Source organism: Phascolarctos cinereus, unplaced genomic scaffold (assembly GCF_003287225.1).
Source record: "Phascolarctos cinereus isolate Bilbo 61053 unplaced genomic scaffold, phaCin_HiC Scaffold_5;HRSCAF=322, whole genome shotgun sequence".
NCBI classification, from domain to species: Eukaryota; Metazoa; Chordata; class Mammalia; order Diprotodontia; family Phascolarctidae; genus Phascolarctos; species Phascolarctos cinereus.
The window spans coordinates 118,826,926-118,840,262 of NW_027555958.1; the positions used below are offsets into that span (position 1 = coordinate 118,826,926).

Sequence of the window (13,337 nt, forward strand, 5' to 3'; positions counted from 1 at the left end):
TTAATGTAGCCATTGATAGTTTGAATTTCTTCCTCGTTTGAAAACTGCTGACTTGGCCTTTGATCTTTCAATCAGAGAATGGCTCTTACAAATTTGAATCAGTTCCCAATATGTTACAATGACTACATCTTTGGAAAGGAAGGACACTCATAACTGAGCTACTTTATATTAAACTATTTTATATATTTGTAGTTATTCCCTTTATATTGTGATATGTATGTGTACATTATATATGTACTTTTTGTCTCCTCCATTAAAACATACACTCCTTGTGAACAGGGATTGTTTCATTCTTTGTACTTGTTTTCCAAGCACAATGCCTGGCACATTTTACTTGCTTAATAAATGCTTTTTACTTTATTTATTTTGATTCAGTTTATCCAGTTTCTTAGAGCTACAATGATCTATCTTCCATGTTTTGTGATACCAGTTGTGAAACTTGTTCATGCAAATAATTAAACATACTTAACGTAGTATCTTGTGCTGTAGTTTGTCAGATTGAATAATTGGATTTAGTTCTTACTCAAAACTTTCCTTTTCACTTTTTATTTTAATAATAGCATGTCAGATTTTAGTGATAAATATTATTGTATATTTGTAACATGTATCTGGAAATATAGTAACTCATTAGCCCCTCACCTATTATGTTTATAAAGTGTTCTTAAAATTGACAGGATTTTGAAATAATTAGTTTTGTGAGTAGCAGTTTGTGATTGTTAACACATTTGGTAGAACTGGAAGGAAAATTGAAAGTCTTCCCATGGTAAGAAATGTATAGCTAGAAAGATTTCTTGATCTCTCCCCCCCCCCCTTAATTAAAGGCATAGATTTGTTTTTTAAATATGCCTATTACATAGAATTCTGCATTTTTTCTAGTTTGAAAAAAACAAATTATTAATAACAATTCGGCGATAGCTTCTTGTGGGGGAGAGCCAAATTATCTATATAACTATATCTATATATACTATATAAATACATCTATCTGTTTTGCAAATGAGGAGTCTTAGCAAAGGATCTAATGGTGTCATCTTTTTAGGTACATCAAGAAAATGATGTATAGTTGAGAAGAATAGTAATTCTTATAGAATTTGTGTGTACATTTTTATTGATTTTATCTGTGTTTTTGAATGTTTGAATCTTTTCATATTTACACTAATCAAGCATTCATCTTTGGGGAGAGCTGTGGTCTCCAGATTGAATTCTTTAGGATGGTAGCACATTAAGTGTATTACAAGAGTGATGAATAAAGTCCAGATTTCTTAGCTTGGTATTTAATGGAGTATTAATGTTTTGTTTTGTTTTGTTTCTTAATAAAAAATGAAAGCTAATCCAAAGTAAGAATTCCAGTTGTATATATATTACTGTGAATATCTTTTTTCTTCCCTCTGGATCCAATCAGCAGTTTAAATTTGATGTTGTTCTCATAACTCTGGATTCTTTTATGAATGATGACTTCAGAAATACCTCAAATAGATGAACTTCCATGAAGTTTTTCTTTCTTTTTTGTGGAGGCAGTGGGGTTCAATGACTTGCCCGGGGTCACGCAGCTGGTATCCATGACATCCCAATGTAATTCTTTGTACATACAAGTTTCACAGCTGGTATCACAGAGGCATGGAAGATATCGAGCTCATTAGGATGTGCTTTACTCAAGTTCTGTTATTATTTTAGATGGGCTCTAGGTGGCATTTTACTAGAAATATTAATTTCAGTAGTGTGCCCTTCCTGGTTTGGTTTAACTTCCAAATACAGAAGCAATGACAGCTTGTCAAAGTGTAGGCTGTAAGGCTTCTTCATTCGCAATTAAGGATTCATTTATTGATCTCCCAGCTAATTTCACTGGGGAGACCAAGTGACAAGTACTTGGAAATAAGTACTGAGATTTAAAAGCCTTTGCTTTGAAATGATGGTAGTGAACACGTAGGCAAGAAAAGTTTGCATCTTTTAAAAGGAAAAAAGCGCGTGGAAGAATTAATTTAATCTTAATATCAAAGAAAAAAGAATTAGTGGAAATGAATTTTACATGTTGCTTTGATATTTGAAAGACCATTCTTTTTTTCATACAGTGAATCGATCCCTCTCTTAAAATGTGAATAGTTAAAGCTCACTTTATTTATAAACTCATCCTGAACTTCACCCTCTTCTAGACGTTCCATTATTCTGCTTGGGTGTATGGTTTGTACAACATTTAACTGTTTGTTTCAATTTGTTCTCATATCTTTTATGTTAATTTGACTTTTCTCTAAATTATAAAATTCCTGAACCAAGCATTTTATTTCTGTTCCATCTTCATAAAGTTTGTATGTACAAAGCACCATGGTAGGCAATTACTAAATATGTTGAATATTCCCCTTAACTCCTACTGTGATGTCTCATAGTTGTATGGAGGTAGCTAGCCCCCAATTTCTCAAAGGCTGTGGCACTAATAATACAAGATATAGAAGGTTCTCGTTTGCTGAAAGCTTTTTAGTATAGTTTTGGCAATCATGTCCAAGTATGGATAGATGCATCACTAATTAGTGGCCGTGGTATTAATTATTTGACTAGCTAAAATGTTCCTTCTAGGGGCTCCATTTTGGAGATGGGCCCAAGGTGACTATGCTTCATTCTCTTCCTAGCTGTACATCTGATTTTCTCCAGATTTGGCCCCCATCGCTCAACTGCCTTCTCACCCTGAAACTTTCCTCAGTCCAAGAGTCTTCTCAACTTGGAACATTCCTCTGCCATACCCACTGGCCCTCTTTTCCCATTGGTAAATTTCTTCCATTTTGAAGATGGGCCAAGAATAGCCATTCTCCATCCCTTTCCCAGTTGTGCTTCTGTCTCTAGACTTTGGCACCATGCATCTTTGCAGGTATCCTCTCCACTCCCTGCCACCATACTTTTTAAGCTCCCTTTTATTTATTTATTTTTTTGAGTGTGATCTGTTTTGTTGGAGAGAGTGCCAACATTTTTTTTTATGCTTTTGAGTTTAAAATTTTTCTCCCCCTCTTCTCCCACCCTCCCCAAGATGGTGCACAATCTGATATAGGCTATACATTTATATTCCTATTAAGCATATTTTCACATTAATGAAGTTGTAAGTAAAAATTAAAACCAATAGGAGGAACCACCAGAAAGAGGAAACAAAACTCAACAGAAGAGAAAAAAAAGAGATAGCAATTCAACTTCCATAGTTCTTTCTTTGGATGTAGATAGCATTTTCCATAGGTGGGCCTCTGCAGATGTCTTAGATCCTTGCATTGCTGAGAAGGGTTAGGCTTATCAATATTAGTCATCGTACAGTGTGGCTGTTATTGTGTAGAATGTTCTCTTGGTTCTGCTCACTTCACTCAGCATCAGACCATACAAGTCTTTCCAGGTTTTTCTGAAGTCAGCCTGTTCATCATTTCTCATAGCACAATAATATTCTATTACATTCATATACCACAACTTGCTCAGCCAGTCCCCAATTGATGGGCATCCTCCCAATTTCCAATTCTTTGCCACCACAAAAAGAGCTGCTATGAGTATTTTTGAATATGTAGGCCCTTTTCCCATTTGTATGATCTGTCTAGAAATGCTATTGCAGAGTCAAAGGGTATGCACATTTTTATAGCCCTTTGGGCATGGTTCCAAATTGTTCTCCAAAATGGGTGGATCCTTTCACAACTCCACCAACAATGCATTAGTGTTCCAATTTTCTCACACCTTCTCCAACATTTATCATTTTCCTGTTTTATCATGTTGGCCAATCTGATAGGTGTGATGTGGTACCTCAGAGTTGTTTTGATTTGCATTCTCTAATCAATAATGATTTAGAGCATTTTTTCATATGACTAGAGATGGCTTTAATTTCTTCATCTGAGAACTATCTTCATATCCTTTGACCATTTATCAATTGGGGAATGGCTTGTATTGTTATGAATTTGACTTAATTCTCTATATATTTTAGAAATGAGGCCCTTATCAGAGAGGTTGTAAAAATGCTTTCCCAATTTTCTACCTTCCTTCTAATCTTAGTTGCATTGGCTTTGTTTGAGCAAAAACTTTTCAATTTAATGTAATAAAAATTATCCATTTTGCTTTTCATAATGTTCTCTATCTCCTGTTTGGTCATGAATTCTTCTGTTCTCCATAGATCTGATAGGTGAACTATTCCTTGTTCTCCCAGTTTACTTATGGTATCAGCCTTTATATCTAAATCATGAACCCATTTTGACTTTATTTTGGTATATGGTGTGAGATTTGGGTCTATGCCCAGTTTTCCCAGCTTTAGCTCCCTTTTAGGTGTTGTCTATCCCCATTAGAATGTAAGCTCTTTGAGGGCAGGGGCTATCTTTCCTTTTGCTCATATGTATTACCCCAGTGCTTAGCACAGTACTTGGCACATTGTAAGTGTATTATAAATGCTTTTTTGCCTGTCTGCCTGTGTGTTTGTGACAACCCATGAAACAGAGCAAAATACAAAATGGCATTTTGGTCCTTTGTGGCCCTCTTCCATATTTGTAGTAGTGGTTGCATCTTCCTACACAGGTAACTTACTTTCAGGAAGCAGATTGCATAACAGAGGGAATATCTCATGGTTTTTGACTGTTGTGTTTTAGAATTAAGTGGATTATTAATTCTAAAGATGTACAGTGCTTAACAAAGCATGGATAACAAGACAAACTAAAAATCTTAATGCAAAGAAGCAAAATGGGTATCATAGGATTTACTTAGACTTAATGGGATGAAACCCATGGCTAGAATGTGTCTATGAAAGGCTAAACCTTATTCAGAAGGAGCCAAATAGGAAAAGGAAAGACAAGTGGAATAGGATTATCTCTTAAGAATATATATTCAAGGGACAGCTAAGGGGGTACGGTGGATAGAGTTCCAGCCTTGGAGTCAGGAGGCCCTGAGTTGAAGTGTGACCTCAGACACTTAACACTTACTAGCTATGTGACCCTGGGCAAGTCACTTAACCTCCATTGCCTCACCAAAAAGAAAAAAGAAAAGAATATATGTTCATTACTATGATTTGAGACAATTCTGAGACTCATGATGGAAAATGCTGTCCATATCCAGAGAAAGATCTATGGAATCTAAATGCAGATCGAAGCATACTATTTTCACTTTTTTTTTCTTTCTCGTGGTTTTTCCCTTTTATTCTGACTCTTCTATCACAACATGACTAATGTGGAAATAGGTTTAACATGATTGTACATGTATAACCTATATCAGATTGCTGTCTTGAGGAGGGGGAAGGGAGGGAAAAAATTTGAATATCAAAATCTTATAAAAATGAATATTGAAAACTATCTTTACATATAATTAAAAAAATAGTAAGGGGGCAAAAGAATATATATTCATGTGCATATTGAAGCATACTTTATTTCCTTTATTTTTCTTTTCTTCTTTGGTCTGTTTTCTTTTGCAACATGGCTAATATGGAAATATGCTTTACATGAGTGCACATGTATAGTCTTTATAAAATTGCTTGCCTTCTCAAGAAGAGGGGAGGGAAGAGAGGGATGAAATTTTAAGCTCAAAATTTTTTAAAAACGAATGTTAAAAATTATTTTTACATGTAATTAAGAAAAAAGTATGTATTCATAGGAGGAAATCCAGAAAACAAAGGGAGGAGGCATGGGGAAAGATCAGTGGAGGCAGAGTCAGAGATGATAGTCATTAGAGTTTATTAAGACCACCTAGTTAAAAGAGTTAAACAGCAAGAATGGAAGTATGATATAGTATTCATGGACATCTGTTGATCTCTGTGCCCAAATTTAATAATGCATTGACTTCTCACATTATTAATTTTATCCTTCAAAAGGAAGTACAAGCAAAGGGAGTAGGGGGAAGGTGAACTTCTATTCCCAGTTTGCTTCTCACCAAGGACAAACAGGTTTGTGAAGTTTGAGTGGTAAGAGTAGGAGAAAAAGCAAATATTCGTCTTAGAATTTGTGCTAGGGAGGAAGAAAGCCTGGCATGGTCTGAGATATACCTAGAATTTAGGCAGATGGGTTTTTAAAGGGTCAAAGGAAAGAAGAGAGTGGGATTCTTTCAACTAAATTTTTTCTAAGGGAAGTTCTTGTCCAGCTCCAAGCCAGAGCCTCTGCCACTCTGGCCGTCTTCCTCTACTACCAGAACTTGAAGTCTCTCCTCTGGGGCCCTGGACTCTGGGAGGGTAAGCTTTTACCTTATCTTGTTGAGAGCCAGGCCACCATGCCGCTTCTTAACCAGCCCAAACCAAGACCTTCCCAACTGCTTCCACTGTATGTAATGTCTTTATGTAAATGTAAGGGCCTGAAATGAAGGAACTGACTTTCTTTGTTTGCATTTTTGTTCCCAGTGCTTAACACAATGCCTGGCACATAATAAGCATTTAGGAATGCTTTTTTTTTTCATTCATTCATTCATTCATGTTAGCCTAGTAGTCATGGGATGGGAAGTTATCAAGAATGACATTTTGAAAGCACAAAGGTAGTTCTGAAGAAGAATAGGGCAAGGGTATGTGTGAAATTCTCTAAAACACAGGTATTTAAACCCAAGTTTCATGAACTTAAAATTTTTTTTGATAACCATTTCAATGCAATTGGCTTCCTTCATAATCCTATGTATTTTGGCTTGTACCTTTAAAATATTTGTTTTGAGAATAGGTCCATTGGCTTCACTACCCAATCAAAAGGGATCCATGACCCAAAAATGTTACCTTTGGTCTAAAGAGATCTCTGTGTTTGTATATAAGGGACTCACTGACAAACATAGATTTTGAAAATACATGTAGATACGATGAAAGTCAGGCTAGGTAATAGAGCATGAATGGAGAAGTGGGGCCTGATCTACTAAGTGTAGTGTCAGGGGTTTTACCAACTTAAACTGAGCAGATAGAAATCTAGAAAGTATAGACAGACCTAAATCATGTTGGGGTAAAGAAGTGATGACCCCCCCTCCCAGATGATGATTGACAAAGAGAATACAGATGTACTCAATCCTTGTTTTGCCTCTGTTTTCTCTGCCAAGTAGACTGCCCTTTCAGCTAGAAAAGTGGAACAAAAATGGCTAATAGGAAGTTAGTAACTTCATTTAAATGCAAAGATAGTTAAAGAGCACCTAGCTGCCCTTGGTAACTTCAGGACATCAGTCACAGGTATACCACATTCCAGGATACTGAATGAATTGACAGATGGAATTTCTTAGCCACCTTCCATGATCTTTTTAAAATTTATTTTAAAAACATTTTAAAATCAATTTATTTTGAACTTAAATATACAATAAGAAAAGAAAAAATAAACTTAAACATTACAACTTAAATACAAAATAAGAAAAGGTTAAAAAAGTTATTGCCATGTGCACATCAGAACTTGAGAGGATTCAAAATATACAGCAATAAATTTCCATTTCAAGAAAACCTATATAATAAATACTACTCATTGTGTTCAGAGCTGTCCATCTTTTCTTTGCTTCCTTATAAGTTTTCTTTTGTTCTCTGCTGTACACTTTTACTTTTTTCTTTTTTCTCCCTTCCTTCCCCACCCCCGAAAGGTACAATTATGTTCAGATATATTTATATGTACACGTAAATTATACATACCAAAAGTATACATACATATATACACATACAAACATACATATATACACATATACACATTCATAAGTACACTTACGTGTACTTATACTTAGATATCTATGATCATACTCATATATAGACGAACATTCATATGCATCTATGCAAGACCACACTGTACTTATTTGTCCTATGTTCCTCTGAGGGTGAATAACCTCTTACTTCATAAGTTACCTTCCATGATCTTATGGAGACCAAGAGAAGTATGGCAGGACTGATGAAAGGGACCATGTCCCAATTTCGAAGTAAGAGAATTAAATATATGAACCTTAGGCCAATGAACTTGACTTTTTTCTTTGAAAAATTCTAGAATGTATAGATGATTAAAATAAAATTAACTGTTAGTATCTAGAAAAAGAAACGTGGTCACAAAGAGCCTTTGACTTCCTGAAGAATGCTGGTTGTGCTAAACTGACCTAATTTTCTTTTCTTTTTTTTCTTTTTGGACAGAGTTGCTAGAGTAAATACTTCAGATGAATGCTATAGATATAATTTACTTTTATTATAGCAAAACAGTTCATGCTGTTCTTGTGAACAAAATGTAGAGATGTGGTCTAGAAAACAATGGAACCCAAACTGATTTCATGACTGTACCCAAAGAATAGCTATTAATAGTATAGTATTAATTTAGAAGGAAATCTCCAGTGGAATGTCCTAGGGATCTGAGATTGACCAAAAGGACTTGGAAAAAAGGTATAGAAAGCCTCATTAGATTTTCAGATAGTTAGCATACTGGGTAACAGAGTTATAAGATCTGAAAAGATTCCAATGGGCTGGAACATTGGGCAAATTTTAGTAAGATTAAATTTAGAAACATCAATGTGAATTTTTATTCTTGGGTTCAAAAAATCAAGTTCGCAAATACAAGAATGGTGAGGTTTGGCTAGACAGAAGTTCCTCTGAAAAAAAAAGGTGAGAATTAAACACTTACAAAATGATTCCTCATTGTGATGTGACAGTCAAAAAAGCTAATGCTATTTTCGGATGCTGTGAGAGAAGAATGGTATCCAGATATGGGAGCTTATCATCCCTCTGTACTCTGACCTGGTCAGATCATGCTTTAATATTTGTGCTACAATTTAAGAAATTCATCCATTAGTGGAAAGCATACAGAGGAGGGTCTTCAAGATGGTGAAGGCCCTTTGAAATCATGTTATGTAAGGATCAGTTGGAGGAACTAGCAATTTTTAACCTAAAGAAGAGATGATTTGGGGGAAGTGGCAGCTGTTTTCAAATATATTTTCTACATGCAAGGCTATAATTCCAAGTAAAATTTAGAAATGCAGCAAAAGATTGCTAGGGTAATTCAAAGGAAGGAAAGAGTACTTCTGGGTGCTGCAGGGTGCTGGAGGAAGGGGAAGGCATTGATAAAACAAGGCTTTTCAGGAGGTGACATGTAAACTGGTCTTTGAAAAATGTGTGCGCATTTGTTGGAACTCATAATTTAGATGATTAGAAATGGGATAAACACATGAAAATGTGAAAATATGAAGGAAGATTATTACAGAAGATAATTACAGGAGTCTGAGCAAGAAGCAGTGAGGCCTGGGCTGGGATGGTCGTGGTGGTGGTATAAGTAATAGAGAAAAGAAAGTGGATTTGAGAGAGATTGAATCAGAAACAGAACTGAAACAGAATCGCCAGGATTTTAAAATCTGGATGGGGCTTAGGGAGGTGAGAAGGACAAGGCAAAGAATTAATTTAAAAAGTCAACAAACTTTAAATGGCTACTTTGTCAGGGAACTTTGTCCCTAGGAACTAGGGACACAGATAAAAATGATTTTGTCTCTGCTCTCAAAGACCTTTCATTGTATGGGATGAAACTGAGGTTTCAAGTTTGGGTTACAAAGGATGCCAGTCACAAACATAGAGAAGTGGAAGAGGAACAGGTTTTGAGGCAAGAATGATGAATTTCGTTTTAGAAACGTTGAGAACAAGATGGTTGATGGACATCCAGGTGAAGAAATCTACCAAACCACTGGGGAAATGTGTCTTGGGAGTGAAGTCAAGTTAGAGAAAGATTTGGGGGCCATCTTCAAAGAAGTGATAGTTGAAGCCATAAGCAGAAAATGAGGTCACCAAAGGAGAGAGTAGATAACAAGAAGGACCCAAAACAAAATGCTGGGGAATACCTACATTTAGAAGAGAGGAAGAGGAAGAAGAATAATTGAAAAGAGACAGAAATGGAGTGCCCAGAGAGGTAGTAAGCAAACTTGGCATTTAGAATTCAAAGGAAGCTTCAGAAAGTAGGAAAGCGATTAAATCACCAGTCAATCAACAAGCATTTACTAAGGGCTTACTACAGTTTATGCCAGGCTCACTTTAAGTCCTTTCTCTTCTTCTTAACTAACTGCCTGGGTGACCTCAGACAAGACACTGGTCTTCTCTGGGCCTCAGTTCCTTCATTTGTAAAATGAGAGAGTTGGGTCAGATTATCCCTAGGACCCCTTGCAACTCCAAGTTCTGTGAATGACATGCAGATATTGTCCGGCTCCTGTTTTCAACTTCAGATCTAAATGGGGAACTTCCTTTTTGCCTGGATTAATGCTGTGCCTGTTGTCTGATGTATTCCAATGAGTCAATGAAAGGTTTACAAATCACATTTTCCCTGGTAGGAGTGTCTTTGATTACCTGCTGCTAGAGTACTTGACTCCATTTTTGTCATGTAAAAGACCTGCACTTTGTGGAGAGGGAAAAAAGGAAAAGTGTTTTAATGGCTAGAATAAAAGAACAGCTAAATGTCATAAATTTTCCCAATTCAAGGGCACATAATTACAGGGGCCATCTAGTTAAGATTAATGCTCATTTGGTTTCTTGCTTTCATTCAGAGGTTTGTTCTAGTTTTCAAAATGCCACCTTTAGAAAGAAGATGATCTTTATGATTCATCAGTGAATCATGAGAGCTCACAGTTCCATGACTCTGTAGGGTTACAAAGCCCTGATCCTTACACCAGTTCTGTGAGGTAGGCAATGCAAGTATAATTCCCATTTTGCAGATATGGAAAGTGAGGCTTTCAGAGGTTAAATGACTTACAGAGCTGGAGCTTTAACAAGTCTCCTGATTTTCCCTCAAGGGCCATTTTCACAGTAATGCTTCAGATCACATTTCATCATTCTTACCTTGACTGCTTCCCATGTAAGTTTTGAAATTTTAACATCTTTGAGATAGTCATTGTCCCTGCCTCTAAAGTTTCTTAGTATCCTTAAAATAACAGATTGTAAGCAAGTTTCCTTGGATTTAATCACCCTTTCTGTTTTTAAGGTGGTGGTGGTCAGTTATTGAGCCCTATCCTTGTGATCCTGTGGCCTTTACTCCCCGTGGTTGTTTTCTTGGCAGAGATGCTACAGTAATTTGCCATTTCCTTCTCCAGCAGATTAAGGCAAACAGAGGTTAAGTGACTTGCCCAGGGTCACACAGCTAGGAAGTGTCTGAGGCTGCATTTGAACTCAGGTCTTCCTGGCTCCAGGCCCCACTGCTGTATCCATTGAGCCACCCAGCTGCCCTTCTGCTTTTAAAGTAGGCCTTTAAAAAAAACAACCAAAAACCAAACTTTTGTGCTTCTTCATTTGAATGCCTGGAAAGCTGCCCTATGTTCCCATTAATTGTCTTTTTCTCAGAACCCCTCAATGAAATGTGATTGAATGATGACACTGTTACCTAAATAATGATGTAGTTTGTGAAGAAACTGTCTAAAAACTGACACTGAAAAGCGTCACCAGGAAAATACAACAGATGTGCTGTTCTCATCCTGAGGCTTGTGCATAATTCTCAACCTTTGCCAGAATGGCATATGATGTGGGGCTGCTATTTCCTTTCCATGAATATTCACAGAAAGGGTTCATTTCAGGCTGATTGTCTTTGAATCCAAATTACTATGCATAGCCGCAATCCCTCTTTCTTAATTTACATCGTTTGTGGATTGTATATTCTCATTTTTCATTTTTTGCACAACTGCTACAGAACCGTGTCAAATCCGAGGAAACGAGATTTTTCTTTTAGATTCTCCCTCTCCCCAACAATGTGTTTTCAGTAGAGGCGGTCTTTTTTTTTTTTTTCAATTTCAGTGTCCATATCTTTGATTTCTACAGGGTCTCCTTTTTTAAGTCCCCAACATAAAATGCAAAAAAGTGGTATGTTGTGGCTGATGGGACACCCAGGGTTATGTAAACCATTGAATGCTTAACTGTGACTGAGACTCTGGGGTGAAAGCCAGTGGAATCTTTTTACTTGCTTGAGCATTGTAGTAATGCAAACAGAAGCTAAGCACACCCCGGATTTCATGATTTAGAAAGTAAACTTATGTGTTTGTTTTCCTAGGTTCAAAAAGGCATTTGAGTCTGAGCCAACACTACAGTCAGGAATTAATTATGCAGTCCTCCTCCTGGCAGCTGGACACCAGTTCGAATCTTCCTTTGAGCTACGTAAAGTTGGTAATTGCCCTCTTGTTTTACATGTACATCAAAAAAGTGAAGCCTCACTTAACTAGAGTTTATGCTCGATTACCTTTACATTCTCAAGTAAATTGAGAATGGGAAGCCTCAACTAGTCAGCATTTATGTCATGCTTTAAGGTTTGCAAAATGCTATATATATTTTATCCCATTTGATTCTGTTGGGGTAAGTGCTATTATTATCCCCATTTTACAGATGAGGAAACTAATGCTGAGATTGGGAGAAGTTAAGTGATTTGCCCAGGGTTCCACAGCCAAGTCTGAGGGAGGATTTGAAATCAGATCTTTCTGATATTAGAGGCAGCTAGGTGGCTCAGTGGATGGAGCAGTGGAGCCTGGAGCCGGGAAGACCTGAGTTCAAATGCAGCCTCAGATACTTCCTAGCTGTGTGACCATGGGCAAGTTTCTTAACCTCTGTTTACTGGAGAAGAAAGTGGCAAATCTTGGTTTGCCAAGGAACAAAAGAAAACAAAACAAAAAAAACCTGAAACCATGGACAGTATTGGCATACTACAGTCCATGGGGTCGTGAAGAGTTGGACACAATTGAACAACCTTTTGATAGCAAGTCAAACTTCTATGTATTGCACCACCTGGCTGCCTCATGTCACTCAGATGTAATGGGGGGAAATTATGGACAGATGGGCCCTATGCCACAATATTAGATATTTTCAGACTTATTTTTGATTCTTTAGCTGATTGTCTAATTTGAAAAAAAGGTTCCCTTTGACTAATGATTCATTCTGTTATGCTATAGAAACCAATATTTGGTTCTCAGAATGCACAATTCTAAGAGGTTTTCTATTATCCGGGATATTAGATATATTTGTCTAGCTACACTGAGGTCATGGCTAATCAATTTTTGCCTTCAGTTTTAGATGCTATCTTTCTGGTGGGTGTTGCAGCTTCTAGAAGAACTATCATAGTGTAAACATTATAAGCCATTTTTCTGAAAAGCAAACCCCCTGACCCCTGGTAAAAATTCTAAACTATGTAATTGATTCCTGCTTTGGTGTTTGAACTAGAAAATACAATTTTTTTACCCCTTTCCCTCCAAAGAAAAATCTATCATTGATTCTAGGTAATTGCTATGTGAGTGAGGGCTTACTAATATATGAAGCATTAAAACTTCAGAGAAAATCCTTGATTTGGTAAATGGTAAGACGCCTTTAAGAAATTGTCCAGTCAGTTTGAAGAGACTGTGATGAAATACTTGTCAGGGCAAGATTAGAAGTATTTTCCATACCACAGGGCCTGAGTTTCCTTTTTGTTATGAACTTATCAATTGGTAAATAA

At 36.6% G+C, this 13,337-nt stretch overlaps 1 protein-coding gene across 1 annotated transcript in view; it reads left to right on the top strand.

Annotated features, from left to right (window-relative positions):
* Window positions 1–13,337, top strand: part of MAP3K5 (mitogen-activated protein kinase kinase kinase 5) — a 283,087-nt gene that overhangs the window by 146,837 nt on the left and 122,913 nt on the right. Inside the window, exon 8 of the mRNA XM_020987151.2 lies at window positions 11,910–12,022. Coding sequence (XP_020842810.1) covers window positions 11,910–12,022 — 113 coding nt within the window. The remainder of the gene's footprint in view (window positions 1–11,909; window positions 12,023–13,337) is intronic.